Raw genomic sequence first — 22,978 nt, 5'->3', positions numbered from 1 at the left:
CTTATCTTGAGATGTATTAAAATTATAAAAAAAGCTGAGAAAGAACAACTGCATTTATAATTACTAGTTCTATAGTTAATTATGAGAAAACCTGGCAAAGGCATGTTGAAGGAGAAAGGCAAGCACCAACAGAGCTTTTGCCAAAGAAAACACGTGGATCTTTCCCAGTGGAAGGGTTCTTTAAAATTATCATTTAAAGTATTTGGAATTTCTCCCCAAAAAGAAAGAAATCAATTCAAAAAATCCAATTTATTATGACATTAATGGCAAAAAATTATCAAGATAGTTACAAAAAAATCATCAACGGGAGTAGATCCTTTCTCTGACAAGGGTCTTAATCTTACCAAATCTAAAACCAAATAATGAAGAACCCACTTCATTTCTCACAAACCAAGCAGAAATAAGTAAACTTCCTAACAAGAAAAGCATAAATAAAATTCTAAGTTCCTTACATAAATAGATGTTATTTAATGAGGTATGTTTTTACCTTAATATCAAGAGAATAAGGCATGATGTTCTGACCAATCTTTTCTAAGAAAATACATAAAAATTTTAGGGCTTCTTCTCTACAATCACGAAACTATAAGAAATAAACACAGAGAATATGGGTAAGAATAAGAGTCATTCCAACATAAAGAACTATAGGAGACAAAAATAAAAGGTTTACACTTACTTCATCAATGCTAAGTGATTTCCGAACAAACACAAGCAAACCAAAATCTCTGGAAAAAATTAAGGAGGTCTGTAATGCTAAACAAAAAAAAAAAAAGAGAGAGTTGCCAAGAAATATTTCATGAGTCACTTCTAAGAAGGCTGAAGGATTTTCAGGGAAGATTTGCAATAAAACATCAACCTAAGGCTGCAATACTGACACAAAGCAGAATTTGTAGATGATGGTCCATAGGAATTAAAGTAAGCAAATTAATGGACCTCCCCCTAAAGATGACTGCACCCTCATCTCTGATGTCACACACTGGATATTAAGCTTACATGGCAAAAGAAATCAAAGTTATAGATGAAATTAAGGGTGCTCAGCAGCTGACTTTAAAATGGTAAGATCATCCTGGACTGTCTGGTGGACTCATTGTAATCCCATGGGCCTTAAAGTAAAGTAAGGTACCAGTGGCTCACACCCGTAACCCTAGCTACTTGGGAGGCTGAGTTCGGGAGGACTGCAGTTCAAGGCCAGTCTTGGCAAATAATTCTCGAGACCCCCATCTCCAAAATAACCAGAGCAAAACGACTGTAGGTGTGATCAAAGCGGGTGGTAGAACACCCACTTTACAAGCAGGAAGCCCTGAGTTCAAACCCAAGTCTCATCAAAAAAAAAAAAAAAAGGTGGTGGGAGAGAAATGGGAAGACGGGAGAGCAGGAGAGATTTAAGACTCTCCTGAGAGGGATTTGGCATGCTGTTTGTTGTTGCTGGCTTTGAGAATGGACAAAAGGACTCTGATCTAAGGGAAGTGGGCATCTTTTAGAAGGAACATCAACAAAGAAACAGGGGCTTCAATCCTAGGACCTGAATGAATAAGGAAATGAACTGTTCCCTAGAGCCTTCGAAAAGGCTCTGCCTGATTTGTTTCTAGCTTGTTGAGATGCCCAGCTTCTGACTACAGAACTTTAAAGTTAGAGATGAGGTTGTGTAAAATCAAGCTAGGCCCAGTATGGTGTGCATGCCTGTAATTACAATGCTTAGGAGGCTGAGGTAGGACCATGGCAAGTTCAATGCCAGCCTTGGCTATGCAGTGAGACCCTATCTCAAAACCAAAAACAAAACACCAGTAAACTTGGGTGTTTTGTTACAGTAGCAAAAGGAAACTAATTCTTCTACACCTCCAATATATTGAATTTTGACAGTAAACTGCTTTAGAAGCAAGATAATAGAATTGAACTCTACCCTTGAAACCCCAAGGACAGGAAGAAATTAATGTTTATCTTATACATCTTTGACAATACATACTATGTAGCTTCTTCTTTTTATTTGGAGTGCTGGGGATGGAACCCAGGACCTGGCACTACTAGACAAGTGCTCTACTACTGAGCTACAAGCCCTAGTCCTTATACAGCATCTTGTTTAAAAAGTTTTAAAGTTCTTACATCTCTACACAGTATTCAGCTGACCTCCTTAGAAGACCTTATCTAGTTCTTAAGAGGGTACACCTTGATATAAAAAGGTCTGCGTATTTATATTTTTAAAAGGAATACAAAGTTTTCACGGCAATGGTATTTTTAAGTCTAAAAAATGCTAGCCTGGGGAGATGGCACGATTACACGCCTTTAATCCCAGGGCCAGGGAAGCTGGCAAAGGCAGAGCGAACACAAGCTCCAGACCAACCTGGGCTACATAGTGAAACCTTGCCAAAAAAAAAGAGGAGGTACTTCCACAAAGTGGGGTGCGGATGGGGGCAGGGAGTAGTTCTCCCGCAGGCATTGCCCAAAAGTTTTAAACAGCACAACCTTTCAGTTATATTTCTGCAAGTATTCTCAAAGCCAGGAACAATGAAAATAAGGGTGTGGAAAAGGAACTGGTGGGTTTGGCGAAATTAAGGTGAAAGACAATACTGTTGTCCTGTTTCCCACAGTGGATAGCAATGACTGTCAAATTTGGGTCATTTCCACCAACTTCGGAAGAAAAAGCAGTATGACAAGTCACTTCTTTTATGCACATCCACAGAAGCTCCGGAGCTCTCAATATACAGCTGACTATTACACCCACAGAGGAGAAACGCTGGGCCGCCTCGCTGCGCTATGACAATGAAAGCGAAAGACCAGCAGCGGCCCAAGACCGTACCCACCCAGCACCGCCGGGCTGGCACTCAGCACGCACTCCTGCCCCAGGCCGCGGATCAGCTGGTGACTGGCCAGGGCAGCGCTCTGGTGGTCCGCGGCGGACAAGGACTCCTGCAACTGCATCAGAGGACCCCGCACACCTGCCCAGGACTCCGCCATGACGCCGACCTCCAGCCTCCGCGCGTGCGCACAGCCTGCGGCGGGAAATAGCGTGGGGCGGGGCGGCGGGTGTAGGAACCATCCATGGGACTCTCGCGGAGGGGTTCTCTGGCTAGAAACGTTTGCCTTAGACCTGATTTAGTATACTGGCAGATTTATGAACGTATAGCACTTAGTGTACATATCATCTACACATGGAAACGCAAGGGGAGCCAAGAATAGATGGGGAGGAAACCTATTGGACTGGAGTAAATACCGGAGGCAGAAAAACGCAAGGTTGGGAACTAGTCAAGGTCGACAAATTTGTTCCTCGATAAAGAGAGAAAAATACACTTGAAGTGTCTTTAGAAAAATGTCTAAGGGATAACGAAGTATATACATCTTAGCCAATACTAAGATGAGGAACACACAACCCCCCCCCCGGAAACTTTGGTGGAACTCCCCAGATTTCCCGCGAAAACGCGCTTGGGTAGCAGGTCAGACCATCTGAACTGAGGGTAAGGCCCAGCAAGGCCTGGGTCTGTTTTCCACAGGAGACCTCTCAGTCCCCCCTGTGGGAGGTCAGTGGCACCTTCCGGAGGTGGAGCCGTGCTCTAGCGCTGCTGTGATTGGATACGCGCCGCCATGGGCGGTGACTACCGTGCAGCTGGCGGGAACGCTAGACCTGCTTGCGTTGTCTTGAGAGCGCTTTGCCAGGTGGTCCCAGGATCTGCGGGTGTTGTGCGGCAGCAACCTTTTCTGGTAGCCGCGCTTTGGTGAGAAGGAGAAAACCCCGCGGGAACGGTGGGCGCGGTGCGAGCCTGTCCTTGTCGCTCAGGTACCCCAGCACCATGTCGTCCCCGGCGTCTACCCCGAGCCGCCGCGGTAGCCGGCGCGGGCGTGCCACCCCTGCCCAAACGCGTAAGTCTTCCTTTCCTATCCCCCTGGGAGCCGGTCTTGCCTCCCGCGCCCCTGTGTCTCCGCCCCTTCCTCCCTGGCCTCCCTTCCCCCTTTTCTCCCCCACACCCAATCCCCAACCCGGAGCGACTTGGAGGTGTTGAGGGTCTGGCGTGCGGGTGACCAGCGCCGGGCATTTCCTGCCGCGGCTGCGTGTTCCTCTCCATCTCGGCCAGCATGCTTCTTAATCATTTCGAACGGTTAAACATGTCTACATCCTTTTTCGCCTCTATTGGGTTTCTATGTAAGTAATCAAACCACTCCAAGAGAAAACCTCACTTGAGCATTGATAGCCGTCTTCTGTGTTTTGTATGACACAAGCCCGAAGTGAGGAAGCCAGGTCATCTCCCTCTCAGAGACGTAGAGGTGAAGATTCCACCTCCACAGGAGAGCTGCAGCCCATGCCCACCTCGCCAGGAGCTGACCTGCAGAGCCCTGCCGCTCAGGATGCCTTGTTTTCCAGCCCTCCTCAGATGCACTCTTCAGGTGGGTTTCTGAAGATCCAGGTTATACTGTGGTTGACAGTAAAGATGATTCTTAAGCCAGTTGGTTTTGCTGGTTGGATACCACTAGTTGACATAACGTCTAAGCATTCCTTGTGTTCGAGCTGCTAGGCTCTTCACCAAAGTGCTGAAGAATGAAGCAGAGCCGGTACATGTTAGAGTCTAATGAGCAGAGAAAAATAGTTTTTGTTGGCCATTAATGCTCAAAGTCCTAAACACTAAGGGTAGTGGTCAGATGACAGCTCAGCAGACAACAAGCTGTAGTTTTGAGTCCAATGTACTACCAAAATTTGATGGTGAACTTGTACATCTTGTTTTTATAGCTATTCCTCTGGACTTTGATGTTAGCTCACCCCTGACATATGGCACTCCCAGCTCTCGGGTGGAGGGAACCCCAAGAAGTGGGGCTAGGGGCACACCAGTGAGGCAGAGGCCTGACCTGGGCTCTGCACGTAAGGGTCTGCAAGTGGACTTGCAGTCTGATGGGGTGAGTACATGGCAGTTTCCTGATAGCTTCAATTTGGAAACAAAAAGTGGGTAATCCCACTGACACGGTTCTGTCATTTTTCTCTTTAGACAGCAGCAGAAGATATAGTAGCAAGTGAACAGTCTCTAGGCCAAAAACTTGTCATCTGGGGAACAGATGTAAATGTGGCAACATGCAAAGAAAATTTTCAGGTACACTGTGTTAAAACATTCATACTTTAGTGTTCGAAAATATTGGGAGAAAGTGTTTATGTTGTATGTACAAGTAGCTATAATGCCCTAGGGAAGACTTCTGGATGGTTTAGAATTGTTGATATTTCTCAAAAAATATGTCTAAGTGCAGATAGCCACATACTCATAACTATCTGCATTTAAATAATAGTTACTTCAGTTCATTAAGCTTGACATTTTTTCTCTCCAAATCAAGAAATTTCTTCAGCGTTTTATTGACCCTCTGGCTAAAGAAGAAGAAAATGTTGGCATAGATCTTACTGAACCTTTGTATATGCAACGACTTGGAGAGGTATTCAAATGTTACTTACAAACTAAAAACATGACAATAAAATTAGCAAAATATGACTTACTCATTTTATCTTACAGATTAATGTTATTGGAGAGCCATTTTTAAATGTAAACTGTGAACACATGAAATCATTTGACAAAAATTTGTATAGGCAGCTTATCTTCTACCCACAGGTAAGAATTTAACTTTGACTTTGGGGAATTGCAGTAAATATCTACAAAGGATATTATGCATAGCAGGATTTCCTTAGTAACAATATGCCTCCAAGTTATGAACGCTTTGTAAAGAAAACCTGTTTGCTTCCTTTAAAATGAATGTTTTTCACACTTTAGTGTTTCTCAGAATAGCATGTGTTACTGTCATTGATGTACCAGTTTAATTGGTAGTATTTCTGAAAATGATAACCAATCTTACAAGTGATAGTTCCATAGATTATGTAAGTAATCTTAAATAATCATAAGTGGAAGTATTTTAAAAAGCATTGTATGGTTTGTACCATCTTTAGCAGAATATGTATTAGCCACAGTATATTCTTTTTATTTAACAAAGATCAGGTTATATTAATGAAATGTCAACTGTAGGCATAGACTTTGGAGATGCCAACTTGGATTTTCAATCTTGTCTTTGCTGATTAGTAGCTATATAATCCCAATCCTTGGCCTCCCAAAAGCTGTTTTTTCTTCTGTATAGTGAGAACAATGAAATAACCATGATTTAATCTACCTTGGTATCATTTCACTCTGGAAGAAAAATGAAAATATGACAAACAGTATGTGCTCAAAATCTCTCCCTTTCCAATAAGCATAAAGCATGCCAGGTTTGAAAATGACATATATGCATGAGTCTGTAGGGTGATACTTCGGAGTATGCCATATTTTTTTGCTTTTATACTTTGTTAATATGAATTTTTTTTCTTAAAGACAGGATTACAAGCATTGCTTGATATCTGCATATTTGTTTTTGCAGGAGGTTATCCCAACCTTTGACATGGCTGTCAATGAAATTTTCTTTGACCGTTACCCTGACTCTATTTTAGAACATCAGATTCAAGTAAGACCATTCAATGCATTGAAGACAAAGAACATGAGAAACTTGAATCCAGAAGGTAATGTATTTAGTAGTAGCCTTATTTTATCAAGAAATTTGAAAAGAAGTGGTAGTAGTGGTAATGGATTATAAATTGAGAAAATAATATAGATTCTTTTATTTTATGTGCTCTTGTGAACCCATTATACCTTTCTCTAATTTAACTGAGATATCTGATACAAAAGATGTTTGTTGGGCATGGTGGTACATCTGTAATCCCAGTTACTTGTGAGATGATGACAAGAGGATCATGAGTTCAAGGCCAGCTTGGACAAAGGTAGCAAGACCCCCATCTCAGAAACAATACAAACAAAGATGGATTAGGGGTATGACCGTAGAGATAGAGCACTTGGCTAGCTTGCGCAAGGTCTTGAGTTCACTTCCCAGCACTGCAAAAAAAATCTAAGCCAGGTGCCAGTAGCTCACACCTATAATCCTAGTTACTCCAGAGGCAGAGACTGGGTTGGTTCAAAACCAACCCAGTAAATAGTTCACAAGGCCCTGTCTTAAAAATACCCAACACAGGGCTGAAGGAGTAGCTCAAGTGGTAGAGTGTCTGCCTAGCCAGTGTGAGGCCCTGAGTTCAAACCCCAGTGCCACCAAAATAAATAAATAAACAGTAATAAAATAAGTAAACAAAAATGTTATGTGTGAGCAACTGGAAATGCAATTAAAAAAAAAAAAAAAAAAACCCAAACACAAACCGGGCACTGGTGGCTCATGCCTGTAATCTTGGCTACTTAGGAGGATCAGTTGGAAGCCAGCCCAGACAAATAGTTTGAGAGACTGTAACTGGAAAAAAAAAGACGCATCACAAAAAAGGGCTGATGGAGTGGTTCAAGGTGTAGTCCCTGAGTTCAAACCCCATACTGAAAAAAAAAAAAGAAATCTAACACAGAAGAGGGATGGTGGGGTGGCTCAAGTGGTAAAATCGCTTGCCTAACCAGCATGAGGCTGAGTTCAAACCCCATACCACCAAGAAAAAAAAAAAATCTAGATATTATTTCATAGTTAATAGGGAGGCATTAATACTTTCTGAAGAGGAAGATTTTGCCACTCTTGATGGTTTACTAAGGTTCTTGAACTTAAATTATGAATGATATATTGAAGTTAGGTTAGTAGATTCCTACATTGGCCCAATTATGGGGTATCAGAGTCCTGACCTAAACAGTGGCTATAATAGTGAAAATATAGGACATACATGGTGTTCTCCATGTATGAAGTTTGAGATGTAAAAGTTGTTAAAAGCTAATAAAAACCTCTGCGGACAAATGTAGGGATGTAATAAATTTCAGTAAGAGAAGTAGAACCAGTAAAAAGGAACAAGTCATTTTTTACATTTTTTATTTCACTATTTACTGAAGAGTAAATCTGTAGGTTTTTTTGTTTTTGTTTTTGTTTTTGTTTTCTTTTATGAAACTGGCTCCTGGCAACATCTTTCTTGTAGGGATGTCATAGGCCCTAAGAGGGGTGTGTTTAAATTTTCAGAGGCAGAGAACTATTGATTTTAAAACTCTTAGGTAAGTCTGGGGACACAGCCCAGTGGTGAAGCACTTGGTGTAGCGTGCTCAAGGCCCTTGGTTCAATCCCCAGAATCACAAAAGAAAAACAAGATTAGAGATGATCATACACTTAGAAATCAAGAACATCTGACCTCTTCCCAGCAGACCTTGACCAGCTTATTATCAGTGGCATGGTCATCAGGACATCAATTGGTTTCAAAAGTTGCATTTTAAAATAAAAGGATTAGCTGAGAAGGAAGCAAGAAGATTTATAAGTAGGTGGAAAGTCAGGTCAAATAAATTCTAAAGACCTTGTGAACCAGTGCTGGTGGGGTGACTTGGTGTGGTTAACAAAGCTGAACCACAATCATGTTTTGTTGACTACTGAGACCAGTGTAACGCATTTAGAACCAGCAGTAGGAATTACTCAGGTAGAAGTACAACAAAGAGGAAAGAAAAGTCTGTTGGGAAAGGCCTAAATAGAGGAAATGTGAGCAAACAATGGAAAATGTTAGTATAGAAGGAGCTTGTTGTGTAGATAGTGGTGACTAGTAAGGACTGATAGGCGCACTGCCTTACTAGGTGTGGTGTATATACTAAATCTTCAACAGCTTTAAGATCAGTCCTGTTCTTATTTCCTATAGATGTGGGCACAAAGGATAAGGGTGTCCCCAGGGTTGCACATAGTCCAGATCGTCTGGCTCTAGAGCTCAGGCTTTTCACTGGAGGCTATGGTACAAACTATACAAATTCATCAAACTTCTGATCTGTCGAGATGCCTTTTGGGCTGCAGGCCTGAAAGAGAAAGTACTGGGATTGAAAGGAAGGGCATCCTTGGCCAGTCTTGAGGGTACCCACCCAGCTGCTCATGGATAGCCAAAGCACATTCTGCGACCCCCAGTTGTACCCAGCACCCCTGCCTCAGGTAAAGTTCTGCTGCCTTGTGGCAGGACCAGACCTGGCTGGGCTGATGGGGGTGGCTGGTAAGCAAACCAACCTCTCTCCCCCAACAGACATTGACCAGCTCATCACCATCAGTGGCATGGTCATCAGAACATCACAGCTGATACCTGAGATGCAGGAGGCCTTCTTCCAGTGCCAAGTGTGTGCCCACACCACCCGGGTGGAGATGGACCGCGGCCGCATTGCTGAACCCTGTGTCTGTGGGCGCTGCCACACTACCCACAGCATGGCGCTGATCCACAACCGCTCCCTGTTTTCCGACAAGCAGATGGTACGTGGCCATCCTGCTCCCCGGGCAAGACTCCTAGGCACAAGCTTCTGCCAGTGTTTGAATCCTCAGAAAGCCAAATTTAACTTATTACTCAGAGGCTCTCTACTTTGCTTTCTAAATGGCATGATTCAAATCCTTCCATTCCTTAGACATGTAGGTTTGTTAGTGGATTGTGGGCTGGAATATGTATAGCACACTGAGGCTTCAAGTGTTGGACTGTCCGATCCATTATTATATACTCCACATTCTTAAAAGCTATAGTCATTTATAAGTTAACATCACATTGGCTTACTCTTTGATTTAGTAAATCAAATTTAGCATGAGATGCTTTTATGGGGACTTGAAGATTGTGTATAGGTTGTAATACATAGAAAATTGTGATGAAAATTATGGTTAAATTCCATTGCTTTGCAACTATTCTACCAATAGAGAATGAATGGAGAAATTCTTCTGAAGCCTGTCTGGGAAAAAGGGCAAATCTCCACTTGAAAAACAAACCAAAAGCAAAAGTACTAGGGATATGGTTCAAGTGGTAGAGCACTTGTCTTGCAAGTGCAAGACCCTGGGTTCAATCCCCACTACCACCAAAAAAAAAAAAAAAAGCTTGCATACAAGGATAGGATTGGTTAGGTCTTCTTGGGTTATACTGTTAAACTTTTGTTTCCATAGTGCAGTGTTGTACTGAGAGCTGGAGATAGAAAGGCAGAGGCCCTCCCACAAGTATTTTGTAGTCTGATAGTCTCAGACTCATTGAAGACTCACAAATTGGCTTAGAATAAAACCCCTGACAGCCTCAGACCCAAATGAGAGAGAGGTTACCTGGTTTTACAAAGGTCTTCCTTAAGCATCAAATCTGTTCCCATTACCTGAGGTCTCTGCAGCTTTATCCTGTTTTGTATCTGTCTGTTACATTTGTCACTGTCACATCTGAAACATGCTCCATTCCATGACGGAGTGTCAGTTCCTAACACCTGCATCAGGGTCCAGCCTGAGATAGACATTCAGCAGGTACCTCTTATGTGAATGGATGTAGACAGAGATGTGGCAAGTATCTGACTGCAGAAGTACCTAAATCAAGGTTGCACAAAGGCATGCATTTCTTTTGTTTTTGTTGTTCTCATTTCCTTGGTGCTCTTTATGTCTCAAGTTCCCTCTTCACTGTTCTTCTTCAGATCAAACTTCAAGAGTCTCCTGAAGACATGCCTGCGGGGCAGACACCTCACACTGTTGTCCTGTTTGCTCACAATGATCTTGTGGACAAGGTTCAGCCTGGGGACAGAGTGAATGTCACAGGTAAGAATGTAGGTTTGTTATGACACAACAGGGTGCTTGTCCTGCTTTTAATGCCCTTCCAGTGAGTACTTCAGTTCCATCATTAGCTCATTTGAGTGGAGCTGATTCTGCCTGCTGTTATCAGTGCAAGTATTTGAGGCTGTGGAGCTCTCCCTACTTTACCCACCTTCTTTTTAACTTAGTTACATGGTTCAGAACTGTGAATCCCTCTGTTCTTCCTAGCCTTGGATTTTGTAATTCATGGTCCTTATAGTCACTTTCCTCATGCTATGTAGGTTCCCCAGAGCTATGTGTGTGTCTCAAATTGATAGTGTTGATACCCTAAGACAGCAGCTTCAGACAAGGTTGGTATTGGTAGTTGATCTGTGCCAGCATCTCAGGGAAATAGCACCAACTATGAAGTCGAATAATTTTCCAGTTATTTCCCACATACACAGCTAAGGATTAATACTCATTTTAGAGAAGAGCAGTGCAGAGTACCCACTTCTGTGCTGGGAGGCAGGTGCAGAGACATGAAGCTTAGCACTGTGGCACATCTTTACTCCAGGATCCAGATCCTGTCTCTTCCTGACAGGAGTGCCCTTTTCACACTTTGGAGGCATGCAGGAACTTGGTCTGTCAGGAGGGTGTGTGGTGACATTGTTTTACATACGGGGATTGGGGATTGATTACAGTAAGCACTGGTTTCTGGGATTCATAAATCCATCTTTTTTATTTATTTATTTATTTATTTTTTTGACATACCGAGGATTGAACTCAAAGTCTAGCAAGCACTCTACCATTTGATCCGTACCTCAGCCCCAGTAAGAAGTCCTCTTCCTGTTTCTTCCCCTACCATAAAGGGTAGTAATAGTAAGTTGTAAAAGTATGTGAAGTGGTTGAAAATTTGAAAGGATATCTAGATATATACAATCCTAGTTCTGCCACCACCTGCTCTGAAATCTTTGCTAAAGCATTTTTTACAATGTATTATTAGTTTTCTCAACTGCAAAGTGGAATAATGTGATGACACATGGGAAAGTATTTGGGGCAAAGGGGTTATGCAAAGTGCTGTGTAGGTGTAAGATAAGTGTCATCTATGCAAAGATGAATCACAGCAGGCACCTGTAGGAAGATGACTAGGAACTAGGTCACTTCAAATGTCATAAACATAATCACCTTTCCTTCATTCATCTTGGTAAGAAGTATAATCTAGTATGTTTTCTAAGAATGTCACATACAAACTGATTTTTATGTTTTAAATGAGAATTACATTGCCATGTTAAGTAAATAGAGGACAGTGGTCTATGCCACCAGGATGAGAGAGAGAGAGATCAGACATACCAGTTAAGGAAACCTTCCTTGGAAAATACATGAGTTGGTGCAGTTGAAGTATTGTTAATCCATACTTTTGAGTCACATTCGTTGGTAGGTTGGTTTGGGGGGTTTGGTTTTTGTTTGTTTTTGCAATGCTGAGGATCAAATCCAGGGACTTGTACGTTCTAGACAAGCACTGTATGACCCTGTTACACCCCTAGACCTTGAATTGTATTCCCAAGAAACATTCAGAAATACTTTATTATTATGGACCCAGAATAGTCACTTTTCTTTCATCTTTGACTGAGTAAGCCATCCTGCTATCAATGAAATAATTTTTCAAATATTTGAGCTTTTAGAATTTCTTTTCTTTACAAATTTGGTATGGGGTTTTAGTATTTTGCTCCAGTCACTCAGCCTAGGGAAATTAAGGTACTATGTATTGAACATGACCATGAGCCAGACATTGTGCTGGAAGCAGCCTATTTTTATTTCACCCCTAGAACAATTATATGCCATACAGTTATCCTCAGATGCTGTCCATGGTCATAGGTAACAGGTAGACACAGCCAAACATGCTATTAGGTTCACTGTTCTCAAAAACCTGTGTTCTTCTTAGCTTTGACCTTTTTTGCTGCTATCTCCCCACTTGATCAAAAGGGAGTGACAGCTTTGCATTATAGGCCTCCTGAGGGGGTCCTCACTCCAGAAGACTCACAAGAGCCCATGTACAGCAAGACAAGATGGAGTACTGCCAGTTATCTGAGTTGGCCACTGAGCCCTAAGAGGGAGAAGTGCAACAGGTAAAAGTCTTTCTCACTGATATGCCCTTAGGCATCTATAGAGCAGTGCCTATTCGAGTCAATCCAAGAGTGAGCAACGTGAAGTCTGTTTACAAAACCCACATTGATGTCATTCATTATCGAAAAACGGATGCAAAACGCCTGCATGGCCTTGATGAAGAAGCAGAACAGAAGCTTTTTTCAGAGAAACGTGTGGAATTGCTGAAGGAACTTTCCAGGAAACCAGACATTTATGAGAGACTGGCTTCAGCTTTGGCTCCCAGCATTTATGAACACGAAGATATAAAGAAGGTAACGATAGGTTTTTGTAATTTGGGATTGGGATTTACAGGGTAACCATTCTTTCGTCATGCTGCTATCATCACCCAAGGATAAGAGCTGTTGGTTTGGTTTTTTTGTTTTTGTTTTTTTTTTTTTAATTTTGATTTGGTTTTTGGGTTTGTTTTTTCTTTTTAATGGAACTGGGGTTGAACTCAGGGCTTCATGCATGCAAAGCAGGCACTCTACTACTTGAGCCACACCTCCAGTCCATTTGCCATGGTTATTTTATAGATGGTGGTCTTGTGAACTATTTGTCTAAACTGGCCCAGAACCACAATCTTCCCGATCTTAGCCTCCCAAGTTGCTAGGATTACAGGCATGAGCCACTGGCACTGAGCTGTTTCCTGTTTGACAGAGCAAGGTGGTCTGGCCCCTTGCGTTGGTCATTAGTTAAGAATCACAGCTTTACTGTTTTTTTACTCATCCCTGCACTGAACTCAGCTATGTTCCTAAATGTAAGAGGCCCCACATGATCAGAACAGCGATTTTTGTAAGTAGTGTTTGGGATGATGTATGCTTAGGTTTGAATCAGAGATAATTTAGAGTAACCAGAGTAGAAAAGAACCTCAAAGTTGAAGCTAAATCAAATCAAGTAGGATAAATCAATCAATGTTTTCCTATGTTTATATATTTGTCTTTTAGGGAATCCTACTTCAGCTCTTTGGTGGAACAAGGAAAGATTTCAGTCACACAGGAAGGGGTAAATTTCGAGCCGAAATCAACATCCTTCTGTGCGGTGACCCTGGTACCAGCAAGTCCCAGCTGCTGCAGTATGTGTACAACCTGGTCCCCAGGGGCCAATACACGTCTGGAAAGGGTTCCAGTGCAGTTGGCCTCACAGCCTATGTTATGAAAGACCCTGAAACCAGACAACTGGTCCTGCAGACAGGTGCCCTTGTCCTGAGTGACAATGGCATCTGCTGCATTGATGAGTTCGACAAGATGAATGAAAGTACAAGATCAGTGCTGCATGAGGTGATGGAGCAGCAGACTCTCTCCATTGCAAAGGTAAGTCTCAGTCCCCATTGTGACCACAGACACACTTAGACATGTGGATCTTTGAGATGAAGCATCTGCATAGCTGTGCAGCCTTACCCTGGTTCTGACTGGCGAAACCAGTGAGTACTCTTCCTACGAGATTTCAACTAAATCTCTTTAAGTAGCCTCTTATCTTTTGTGCTTTGTTAACCCACTGCTGTGTGGTATTCATGGAATTTGAATTTGCACTGATGTTCACACAAGGTTTGCTTTCTGATAAGGATGTGACCACAGCACAGATTGATCTAAGTTCAATCCTAGGCATGAATCTGAGAACAGGTCATGTCCATCTGCAACTGAGGAAGTCAGTGAAGGTGATGAGGCTCTTGAATGGCAGAACCATAGCAGAGCAAATGAGATTTAGCCAGAGGTTAGGTGAAGATGGCTATGTTCCCTGCCAACATCAAGGAGAGGCTTCTAACTGCACTGTCTTTGATAGGCTGGAATCATCTGTCAGCTTAATGCACGAACCTCTATACTGGCTGCAGCAAATCCCATCGAATCTCAATGGAATCCTAAAAAAACAACCATTGAAAATATTCAGCTACCTCACACATTGTTGTCAAGGTATTAAAACATTCTTACAAGACAGATGTTTTTCTTTGCTCACTTGTAGAATTTTCAGTGGGAGACTGAGAAGGAAATAATGGTAAGAGAATGTTTCAGATTTGGTTGGTGAGGGCTTTTTCTGGCATGGATTATGTGTTCTCTGCCCAGTTGTACGTAACATCTTAACATTCATTTGGTTTTTTAGAGCCATTAGGACATTTCCTTTTAGAATCTTTTTCAAATGATAGTCACTCCTACTTGTCCTCATTGTAGAAGCTACTACTGATGATCAGCAAGGTACAGAGAGTAGCCTTGCACAGTAGATAAGGTTCTGAAGAATGAGATTTGGTAAAACTCATATGATCCTCACCTTTTTCAGACCCACAACCACAAATATTGATGTATTTCATAAGTGGATTTTAGGGGCTTTTTTGTTTTGTTTTTTTGGTGGTGGTAGTACTGGGGTTTGAACTAAGGGCCTACACCTTGAGCCACTCCACCATCCCTTTTTTTGTGAAGGGATTTTTCAAGATGGGGTCTCAAGAATTATTTGCCCAGGCTGGCTTCGAACTGTAATCCTCCTGATCTCTGCCTCCTGAGTCACTAGGATTACAGGTGTGAGCCACCAGTGCCTGGCATGGATTGTAGATTTTTATTACTTGGGTTTTTTTTTTTGCCACTCATGGGAATTGAATGCAGGGCTTCACACATGCTAGACAAGTGCTCTACCACTGAACTACACTCACAAACTCCTACCAGATTTTTTTCCGAAGACAATTGAATATATTTTCATTCAGTTTTCTAGTCTTCAATGTTATAATAACATTTCTCTGAGGGAAATCTTTTTTTTTTCTTGTGGTAGGACTGGGGTTTAAACTCAGGGCTTCGCGCTTGCAAAGCAAGGGCTTTACCACTTGAGCCACAACTCCAGTCCATTTTGCTCTATTTCTGGAGGTGGGGTCTTGTGTACTATTTGCCCAAGCTGGCCTCAAACCACTATTTTCCAGATCTGAGCCTCCCAAATAGCTACAATTATAAGAGTAAGCCAGTGGCACCCAGCTGAAGGCTTACTTCTTTAACTCAACTATTAACCTGGGCAGACTTGCGAATGAGGTCAATGGAATTGACCCCATGCCCTTTTAAGGATAGAGAACTGTTCTCCGCTGGTGGCCCTCACTGGGTACAGGATCACTGCACAGTATATGGTGGCCCAAACAACCTTTAAGCTCTGTTTGTAGTTATGTTGGTATTCCAATTTGGAAGTCTGTCTTTTTCCTCCATTTTCCCAGGTTTGATTTGATCTTCCTCATGCTGGACCCTCAGGATGAGGCATATGATAGGCGTTTGGCTCACCACCTGGTAGCACTGTATTATCAGAGTGAGGAGCAGGTGGAGGAGGAGTTCTTGGACATGACATTGCTGAAAGACTACATCGCATATGCTCACAGCACCATCATGCCACAGCTGAGTGAAGAGGCCAGCCAGGCTCTAATTGAGGTAACTAGGCATGAGAAAAGATTTTACTGAGCCTGTGGCCAAAAGCATTAATGCAACTACTTAATCATCCTCCTGAAATCATTAAGAATAACATCCTATAACTACTTACTGTTTTCTCTCACATTACAAAATTGACTTTTCCGAATGTAAAATGGGCGGTGGGATTTATTTAGGTAGCTAGTACACACTTTATATATTTAAATATTGTAAACATAGTGAATTTAATATCAGAAGACCTCAGTTCAAATATCAGTGAGTCCATTTCATAAATGTGTAACTCTGGATAAATCACCTGGTTTTTCTAAACTTCTCTGTTTGTTAAAATTTAAATGAGACTGGCAGAATGGCTTAAGTGGTAGAGCACCTGCTTAGTAAGCAGGAGGCCCAGAGTTCAAATCCCAGTACCATAAAAAACTAAAATTTAAATGAATGGTAAGTATTTTAGTTCAACGCATCCTTGTGCTTTTTGGTGGTGGTCCTGGGATTTGAATTCGTCTCATGCCTGCTAGGCAGGTGCTTTCCCACTTGGGCTACTTCACCAGCCTGGTGTTACTGTATTAAGAAGGTTCCTTTTGCTTAGCTAGGCTTTATATACTAAGTGAGCTCTGAAAATACTCAGTAAAGGTTATAATCAACATGTAAATTTTCATCTGTATCACAAAAGTAAAATTATGTCATTATAAAATTAATTCAGTTATCCTTGGTAACGTTATCACAATCATGCTTTACATGCCTCATCAAATGGATTTCTAGCCAGGGAATACACCAGACTCAGGTCCAGATCCTTTTTCAGATGGACCTTCTCCTTCATCCTCTGATCACAGCCTGCTACTTGTCCAATGTGCCATGTCCCCTTCCTCTACCATTCTATTCCATATGTGGTCCTGGGGGTAGGCAAGCACTCCAACAACCGATCAACACCCCTATTCCTGTATTCTCCATAACTACATTTCACTTCTCTAAGAAGTTTCTCCAGATGTCTCAGTTAGATATTTCTGACCATCACCGCACACTGCTGTTAACCGCCCCCTCCCAAATTCCTATATTCTTGCTTGGTAGGCGCTCTGCTACTTGAGCCATTCCACCAACCCTCAGATTCCTATATTTTGTTTTTGCACTTAGTGTGTGTGTGTATCCACCACTTGATGAGCTCCAAAGCAAAGTACTAGGTCCTGCCAGGCACCAGTGGCTCATGCCTATAATCCTAGCTGCTCAGGTTGCAGAAGTCAGGAGGATCGAGGTTCGAAGCCAGCGCAGGCAAATAGTTCCAGAAGACCCTATCTCATCTTCACAAAAATAGGGTTGGTGGAGTAGCTCAAGGTGAAGGTCCTGAGTTCAAGCCCCAGTGCCACAAAAAAAAAAAAAGTACTAGGTCTGATTTTTTTTTTTTTATTACCTTCACCCACATTCCCCCATACTCCACAAGGCAGCCAGGAAGGATTTCAGTTTATTTAAGAGAACTCTTAACTGTTCAAGTTCAGCCATGACACTACAGTTCTTGTCAGCAAGGAGTTTTGCTTTTATTTTCTCTACCTGAACTAGGCTTATGTAGACATGAGGAAGATCGGTAGCAGCCGAGGAATGGTGTCTGCATACCCTAGACAGCTGGAGTCATTAATTCGCTTAGCAGAAGCTCATGCTAAAGTAAGATTTTCAACCAAAGTTGAAGCAATTGATGTGGAAGAAGCAAAACGCCTCCACCGGGAGGCTCTGAAGCAGTCTGCAACTGATCCCCGGACTGGCATTGTGGACATATCTATTCTTACTACAGGTTTGTGACTTTTATGTATTGAGTTGGTATTCCAGATTTAAGCTAATAGTTAAATCACTTGAAGAAGAGGTTCTTCACCATTTTTGGATCCTGGCACCTCCCCCCTCCTGTGCCCCATCTTCTGATAAAAATATACAGGACATACAGTTAGTATCTAATTTTAAGGGGATTCTATCTACTCTTCTGTCTTGGCACCTTGGCATTTTAAAGAAGGTGAGTTAGAAGGATCACTTGAGCCCAGGAGTTCAAGGCCAGCCTGTGCAATATAATGAGACCCTGTCTCAAAAAAAAGTAAAACAGCCTTTCATTTCTTAATAAGTATGATTATGCTTGCTATACAGATTATGTAGACTATCTTTTGGTGGAAAGTTGTACTGACATACAGAAAATTGTAAATAACAAAACTCGTTATGCTTTTGAGGCTATTCTAGTTTTATGCCACTGCCCTTTTACTTTTCTTGGCAATAATACTGAGAAAATGTTCATGGGGATTTGAAACATTTCACTTCCTAGTAACAGAAATATTGGTGTATTTTTAAATCAGGAATGAGTGCCACTTCTCGTAAACGAAAAGAAGAATTAGCAGAAGCATTGAGAAAACTTATTTTATCTAAGGGCAAAACGCCAGCTCTAAAATATCAGCAACTTTTTGAAGATATTCGGGGACAATCTGACATAGTAAGTATTTTTATGTATTTTTCATTTAGAGAATTTTTCTCTTTTCCCTTAATGTTGCTTTTGGCTTTTTCCCTTAATTGTAGCTTAAGTATAGATAACAGTAACTCATATCTGTCATCCTAAGTACTCAGGAAGCAGAGATCAGGAGCACCGAGGTTTGAAGCCAGCCTGGGCAAATGTTCATGAGACCCTATCTTGAAAAATACCCAACACAAAAAAAGTGCTGGTGGAGTGGCTCAAGGTGTAGGCCTTGAGTTGAAGCCTCAGTAACAGGAAAAAAAAAAAAGTATAGATAAGAATAAAGAAAAACTCATCACCAAGAAATATTCACGGTTATGGGCTAGGAGTGTGACTCAAGTGGTGAAGCACACCCTGAGTTCAAACTCTAGCATCACCCACAAAAATAATAATAATCACAATTACAATTCTGTTTGTTATGCACTTTCAGAGTTTAAACTTGTTTTGTAGGAATGAGATACTTGGATGTCCTTTTGCAAATAATTAAGGTTCAGTGGAAAGAACTACATAGGTCAAATGCAGCCCTGCCTATTTGGTATTTTGTTTTTATAACACCTCTTTACTTATTGTTCATGACTGCGTTGGCATCATGAGGGCAGAGCTAAGTTGTAACAACCAAGACCATATGGATGCCAAATCTACAATACTTTGCCCTTTGAGGAAATGTTTGCCATTCTGATTCAGAACATAAGAAGTGCATACAACCACCAAAAAGAGACTCTGGGTGATACTTTAAATTAAAAACTGTGTTTCTAACAGCTAAGGGAAACTTTACCTATGAAATATTTATTTTTCTTCTTCAAAGGCAATTACCAAAGATATGTTTGAAGAAGCCCTGCGTGCCTTGGCTGATGATGACTTCTTGACAGTGACTGGCAAAACTGTTCGCTTGCTGTGAGGCCTGTTGTAAGCCATGCTGCTTGTATGTGACCCACAGGGTCAGTTCCTGCTGCCATCAATGCAAATAGATTCTGAAGGGTGTTACTTAGACACATGAAAATTTCCTAAGCTGGGTTCAATTTTCTAATAATTGTATATTTTCCTTTTTTTCAACATTTTGAGTAAAATACTATGCCAATTTATAAACGTACACAGTAGTGATTATTTCCTTGATGTGCTGATTTTTTTTAGCAGTGGGCGTTTCACCTGTGAGTACACAAAGTATCAGTCAAGTCTTTGAAGGTATAGTCTGGGTCATGGTTCTTGTACTAATAGACTGCTGATGGCAGTCATCAGTGTACTTGAGGATTTTTTCTGGTTAAAGGGAGTTGTTCTTGAGTTTTTGTTATTGCAGTGCTAGAGATGGAAGCCAGGGCTTCACACATGTTAGGCAAGGCTCTACTCATGGGCTATATCCCCAGGCCCTGGAGGTTTTCGTGACAGTAGATAGCAGATGTGACCAGGACAGGTGGGTCAGTGTGAGTTGATGAAGGTCTGGTGCCTTTTTTCCTTTTACAACACTTGCGTGTAATTTTCTTTAAGGGCTCATTTTTCTTAAAGATTAGTTTTCATAATGAGCACATTTCTTTAAGGATGTGCTCAGAAACATCCTGGCCTTCCCTTGGCTACCTGATCTGATTCTTTACTTAAGTAGCCCACTGGCTGGTGAGTGATGCCCCGGAGCCGAGTTGCCACTTTCAGGGCAGTCCTCCCTTTTTATAGATATATAATTGAAACTTGTCCTGTACCAGGAGACCCAGAGCTGGACCTGTCATAGGGGCATTTTTAAACTGTGGAATGAACTTGCTGACTTGTCATCTCATTCAATAAAAGGCTAGGGATCCTTCTGCACTTTCTTAAGGATCTGATATAAGGGCATGGCTAGGTCTGCATATGCCCAGATCCAAATTCTACAGTATATTGTCATCCTCAAAAAGGCCCTAAATTGTTTTTAGAGTCTTAGGTAGAGGAAACATAAGGATCAGACGGATCCTGTCTTCTCCTAGGGCCCTCATTTCTTTCTCCAGAACAAGACCTAAATATGTAACTCTAGACTGGCACAGTTGGGATTTTTCTTTAGAGATTTTATAACCTCTATCTGCTAGGATGTTTAGTAAGGATTCAATGGTTTATGAAATGTCAGGCTTACTTGGTCCACAGAGGAGGAGGTTATCTATATACTATTGCAGAGTAGCTTATGGATATTGCCACTCTGCCAAGTCTTGGTTTAGAGCCAACCCAAAGAAATGTGGGCTGTCTCTGAATCCCTGGGGGAGGACAGTCCAGGTGACCTGTCCAGACTTTCATGTGGGGTCCTCAAAGGCAAAGATAGGTTGGCTTTCAGGGTGTAAGGGAATGCAAAAGAAGGCATCCTTTAAGTCCAGGACAAAGTAAATAACACCCAGGGAATATTTTGGCTACAAGGGTATAGGGATTTGGAACAACAGGGTGGAGAGCAGGCAGAGATCTTGGACTAGCCTCCATTTGTTAGGTCCCTTCCTGACCCGAAGAATAGGAGTATTATATTGGCTAGAGCGTTCTATTAGCAGTCCCTGTCTCTTTAAGTCTTTGATTGTGGGAATTAGTCCCTCCTTTACTTCTGCTCTTAAAGGATATTGTTTTTGATGGGGAAACCGAGAGGGGTTCTTGAGATTAATTAGGACTGGGACCACCATTCCTGCCCATCCCGTGGTATGTCCATCCATCCACACCGTGGGTTCTACTTTTCCTCTGTCAGGGACAAGCAAAGGTACTCTCCTGGGGGTAAAAGGAGCTGCAGCCCTGATTTAGACAGAAGGTCTTGCCCTGGCAGAGAAGTATGGTTTCAGGACAATTAAAAAGGAGTGACAGAAGTGAAAATCCCCAGGAGCAGGCTAGAGGCTGAGTGAAGTGACACTCTAGGGGCTGGCCTGATATCCCCCAAACAGAATTTTCTTGGAGGACCTGGGTCTGGGAGAGAAAGGAATAGCTGAAATGCTTGCTCCAGTATCAATAAGGAGGCTGACCCTGTGCTTTTTCAGAAGTAAGTATCACCTGGGGATCCTCTGGTTTTGTGGTGGTCACAGGAGCCTGGATAGGAGGGCCCAGGACCTGTCATTGGGTAGGGGGCTCTGGCCTCAGTTCCCTTGGGAACCAAGGACAGTGTGCCTTCAAATTATTTCCCCAGCAGACAGAGCAGGGTCCTGGAGGTGGCTTCCTCTGGGGGCACTCCCTCTTAAAATGGCCTTTCTGTCCACATTGAAAACATGTACGTGAGTTTGGACTGTGCCCCAGGGAAACCTCTCAGCGCTGCAATCAGAGCCTCCTACCATTTATCCTTTCTCTTTTTCTTTTCCAGGTCTTTTTTTTCTTTTTTCTAAGTCCCTATTATAGAATACAGATGTGTCTACATGGACCTGTTGGTCCAGATATCTGCTCCCTTTAGCTGCCAATTTTTGAAGTTTTTTATGAATATCTGGGGATGACTGTGTCAGAAATTTATCTTTTAGGACGATCTCCTACTCCTGTGACTCTGGTACAATGTTGGTATGCGTTTGTAAAGCATCCTTAAGTCTCTGTAGGAAAGCCACTGGGGTTTCTAAGGGTCCTTGCTGTACAGCTGCGACTTGGGAATAATTAAGGAATTTTATCTTGGCTTTCCTTAGACCCTCAAGAATGCAGTGGATGAAGTGGCTATAGATTCATTCATCCTGTCATTCTCATGGTCCCACTTAGTATCATATCTAGGCACTGCCTGATCCTCTGTGGGAATTGGGAATCAGGATTCTCTTTTAGGTATCCAGTGTCTCTGTCTTCCTTCCCCTCCCCCTCTTCCTCTTCCAAGAGCCCTGTTTGAAATAGGCCCATAGGGCCACATTTATCTAAGTGATAATCATCCTCAGCTGCTGTGTACTCGCTGTTTCTCCAGAGAAGTGAGAATCTGAGATAACAATATCTTTATATCCTTCCAGCTCAGCTCAAAATTTTGGCTGACTTTCCTGAATGCCTGGATATACTTACTAATCCAGGTTTTTAGTATAACTTCCTAAATCTTTTTTTATTTCTTTAATCTCAATTTAAAAGGAATGTGAGCCCTGTCCCCTCTGGGAATTAACTGGAGGGGGTAGAGTCCTGTGCGATGATGTCAGGGACATGAGATAGCTGAGTAAGGGGGTATTGGCAGGAAGGTGTTGATAACAAGAGAGGACAGTGGTGGGAGCCCTGCTTAACAAGAAGGGGTTAGGGGCCTTGGCTTCTGGCAGCAGTGTGAGATCTGACTGGCTCACCAGTCTAGATGTCCTGGGTAAGAGGGTAGAGGAGGAGCTGTGGGGGCATCAACCAGTTTCCTCGGGGTGGACTATATCCCCTGTGGTTCCCTAGGAGATTTGATTTCTACCATGAGGGAGGCCCCCTTTGATATTACTGGCGGCCCTTGGGCATCAGATGGTTTTTCAGGTTGTTCCTGAAGGCAGTCCGGGTTTTCTTTTTGCAAAGAGTCACCATGGTCTGGGTATCTAGCCTGCATTTGCTCAGCCATTCTGGGTGGTCTCTTAGGAAAAATAAAAGTTGAATATAT

At 42.2% G+C, this 22,978-nt stretch overlaps 2 protein-coding genes across 4 annotated transcripts in view; one reads left to right on the top strand and one right to left on the bottom strand.

The window, feature by feature from the left end:
• The window catches only part of Prkdc (protein kinase, DNA-activated, catalytic subunit), a 191,187-nt gene extending 188,203 nt beyond the window's left edge, over nt 1–2,984 (bottom strand). For all 3 annotated transcript variants that reach the window (XM_074068495.1, XM_074068496.1, XM_074068497.1), the window contains exons 1-3: nt 2,796–2,984; nt 674–750; nt 488–580 (exon numbers count right to left, since the gene is read on the bottom strand). In XM_074068495.1, coding sequence (XP_073924596.1) covers nt 488–580; nt 674–750; nt 2,796–2,949 — 324 coding nt within the window. In that variant the 5' untranslated portion in view covers nt 2,950–2,984. The remainder of the gene's footprint in view (nt 1–487; nt 581–673; nt 751–2,795) is intronic.
• A 602-nt stretch (nt 2,985–3,586) lies between these two features.
• On the top strand, nt 3,587–19,573 carry Mcm4 (minichromosome maintenance complex component 4). Its single transcript, XM_020167177.2, has 16 exons — nt 3,587–3,849; nt 4,207–4,371; nt 4,712–4,875; nt 4,965–5,066; nt 5,302–5,397; nt 5,475–5,570; nt 6,364–6,502; nt 8,999–9,219; nt 10,392–10,512; nt 12,643–12,902; nt 13,575–13,940; nt 14,410–14,537; nt 15,809–16,016; nt 17,559–17,787; nt 18,332–18,465; nt 19,289–19,573. The coding sequence occupies exons 1-16, from the start codon at nt 3,780–3,782 to the stop codon at nt 19,379–19,381; spliced, it is 2,592 nt and encodes an 863-aa protein (XP_020022766.1). The 5' UTR covers nt 3,587–3,779; the 3' UTR covers nt 19,382–19,573.
• Nucleotides 19,574–22,978: the final 3,405 nt, after the last annotated feature.

This window comes from Castor canadensis, chromosome 3 (genome assembly GCF_047511655.1).
Source record: "Castor canadensis chromosome 3, mCasCan1.hap1v2, whole genome shotgun sequence".
NCBI lineage: Eukaryota > Metazoa > Chordata > Mammalia > Rodentia > Castoridae > Castor > Castor canadensis.
The sequence above is the reverse complement of the archived record's forward strand: the minus strand, read 5'-3'. Positions and strand labels throughout refer to the sequence as shown.